General features: G+C 39.9%; 1 protein-coding gene across 2 annotated transcripts in view; it reads left to right on the top strand.

Annotated features, from left to right (window-relative positions):
* LOC101857063 (GA-binding protein subunit beta-2) overlaps positions 1 to 3,046 on the top strand; it is a gene marked incomplete at its 5' end in the record, with an annotated part of 9,975 nt that overhangs the window by 2,137 nt on the left and 4,792 nt on the right. For both annotated transcript variants that reach the window (XM_005109458.3, XM_005109459.3), the window contains 1 exon segment: positions 2,765 to 2,976. In XM_005109458.3, coding sequence (XP_005109515.1) covers positions 2,765 to 2,976 — 212 coding nt within the window.

Raw genomic sequence — 3,046 nt, 5'->3', positions numbered from 1 at the left:
GCCATTTATAGGCGCTAAACAGGGAGTTTAGAACTGTAAACTCCTTGGCGCTAAAACACTAACATACTGACAAGATCTTTCGCTGTCTATAGCCGGGTATCCATTCCCAACTGGGTGAAAGGAGGAAAATTAGTGTAAAGTGCCTTTGCCAAGGACACAACGTCGGCTCGACCCCCCGAACCCGCAACCTCATTACACGATTACGAGTCCGGTAACTTAACCACAACGCCTCCGACGCCACTCCGTAGGGCCTATTGATTCGCCAACACGTGCAAAGGTATCTGTCGTCTGCCAGTAGCTCAGATGTACTTAGCTCAATGTTCTGATTTTTTTTTTTTATTGCAGTTTCTTAATGTGTGGTATCGGTTACGTGTACACAAGAAATATTTTGCAGCAATTCAAAGTCTACATATTGAAAAAAGCGAGAAAAAATACATACTGTAGGAGCAATTGTCAAAGGAATGAAACAGGTCTTTCTCTCTTTAGATTTTTTTTTGTTGCTTTCTGGATTTGGAAAAGCTTGCCGACACTATTTATTCCTGGAATATGTTGGGTTTTTTTAAAAAAATCAACATCACTGAGATGCCATCCTCTTAACGGCAAAATAAAAGGTTAATTTATGACTTATCAATTTGGTAACTGGCTTCTGTTGTGTAATGCGTAGACTCTTCTCTGCTCCGCTCACAATAAGGCACACATTTGATTCCCACCAGGGGAAGTTACGGTATTTGGTATTGTATTCCTCTCAGCTTATATAGGTAGAGCAAAATATCTCCTCTTCTAAATCATCTTGTTTCGACGTGGGCGTAACACGTTTACAATAACTTTCTTTTCATAAAGGAATGGACAATCTGAAAACATCCCCTGTTGTTCTTATTTCCAATGAAAAAAACCTCCAGGCGAAGTCAAGTAAAACGTAGCGATGTTCAAAATAATGATGTTCACGTGCTAACAAAAGAACAACAATAACCCCCCCCCCCCAAATCCATACTACACGCCGGTTCATTTGTTTGATGTAGGTCTTTTTACGTCCCCATCACTTTAATTTAGCCGCCTGTCAGAGTCAAACCGAGCTGACTGGGATACGGAATCCCAGCAGAAAGAACGGGATACTCGATGAAAATTTTCTCCCCACATGGCAATCGAAGTCGAGTGTCCTGCGTGGGATCGAAGCGCCTGCCTACAGCTATACCACAGACGTCGCTCCTGTATCTTTAGATAGTTAGACATGGATTTTTTTTTTTTTTTGTTCAGCATGATCCGTGGGGTTCTTATTCTGCGGTGTGTTTCCTCTGGGGTGTCCGACCGTTGATGTCGGATCATCAGAGCAACTGAAGTTTACACATTTTATCCTAACCTATTTTCCTACCAAAAGGAGATATCCCTCGCCTTTCAGACAGATATAATGTAATGCCTTTTTCTAAAGCTCTTTTGGTTTTTTGATAGAGGGCAGAGTTGATTCAAGCCTTGGCTGTTCTTTAAATAACAATCGTCAGGTGACATGTCTTTTGAAACAACCTCCATTTATTTACCCACACAACCTCTCACCAAACAAATAAACAAAAACAACGAAAAAATGAAGAAATGAATAGATATCGATGGCCTTGAGATAATCTGCCACTGAGATATGTCTCTGTGCTAAACGCAGCCCTTCACTTGACAAAGAAAAACAGAATACCGCTAAACGGTTACCTCCAACGGCATGATATTGCTTAAATTTTTAAAAACGTTATATGTATAACCCTTTTATATGGCTGTGAATGCTGGACAATCACTAAAGACAGTGAAAGTAAAATAGAAGCAACAGAAATGTGGTTTCTTAGGAGACTGCTAAGAGTATCTTGGAAGGAAAAGAAATCAAATGATGAAGTAGTGCTTGATGAAGCCCACGTGGGACGCTCAATGTTAAAAACAATCAGGAAACGACAAATGCAGTTTTTGGGACACCTGAATAGACATAAGGGTATTGAACATTTAGCTCTCACTGGCAAAACTGAGGGCAAGCGAGGCAGGGGTAGGCCCAGAACAACATACTTAGGGAACCTAACAAATGGGTAACAGGGAAAGATCAGGGAAACGTAGCTTTTTTTTTAAAGAGCACCCGAGCAAAGGAATGAATGGAAAACCATGATCACCGATGTCTGTCGCAGATTTGGCACTGGATGATGATGATGATATGTATAACTACGATATGCATATCAATTGTTTTTTTTTTTAAAGTATGACATCATGGTGAAATCGGGTGCTAGTCAAAATTATAATGAAACCAAGGAAACCGTCATTTTTCGCTAGTTGAGCATTATTAAAAAAAACTTTTTATTTTTTGGCTTAACAATTTTTATATATACATTTAAAAACGCACATCTGTGTGCGCTTAACTGAAAAAAAGATGTATTGAAAATACCAACATTTTTGTTGTTAAATTTGCAATTTCCAAGGACACTCAAGCGTTGGAAGTTATCAAACTTTGGCAGCCATTTCTAGCTAATTTTACCTTTGATACCTGGTAACCACCACCTCAATCAAAAGCAAATTATTATCTTCGCTTCTCTTCAAGATAAATAGGCACTTTTTCATCCCATGCAAAACAAATGAGCAAGCTTTAAAACGATACATATAACTGCATATACCAAAAACAAACAAACCAAACAACAAGAAAACAAAAAACAAACAAACAAACTACAGCTGATGAGCGCCTGGTTCCACCGGGTCGTGACTCAAATGTTTTTTTGTGTGTTTTTTTTTCTCCTTTCTCTTCATCCAGGGGGGCACATCTCGATGCCTGCAGCGAGAGAGGGGACACTGCTCTCCACATGGCTGCCTTCCGCGGGAACCTTGACATATTACGACAACTGTCTCACGCCGGTTCCAACCCTTTCCTTCGGAACAGTGCTAGCCTAACGGCCCTCCAAGAGGCGCGAGCAAACCAACACTCCGACTGCGCAGCTCACCTCCGGCACTACATGAAACAAAACCGTGAGGAACTTGTCACTTAATAATAATATTATTAATATAATAATAATAATAATGATAACAATAATAATAA

Source organism: Aplysia californica, unplaced genomic scaffold, assembly GCF_000002075.1.
Source record: "Aplysia californica isolate F4 #8 unplaced genomic scaffold, AplCal3.0 scaffold00780, whole genome shotgun sequence".
Classification (NCBI taxonomy): domain Eukaryota; kingdom Metazoa; phylum Mollusca; class Gastropoda; order Aplysiida; family Aplysiidae; genus Aplysia; species Aplysia californica.
This window is presented reverse-complemented; position numbering and strand designations above follow the sequence as displayed.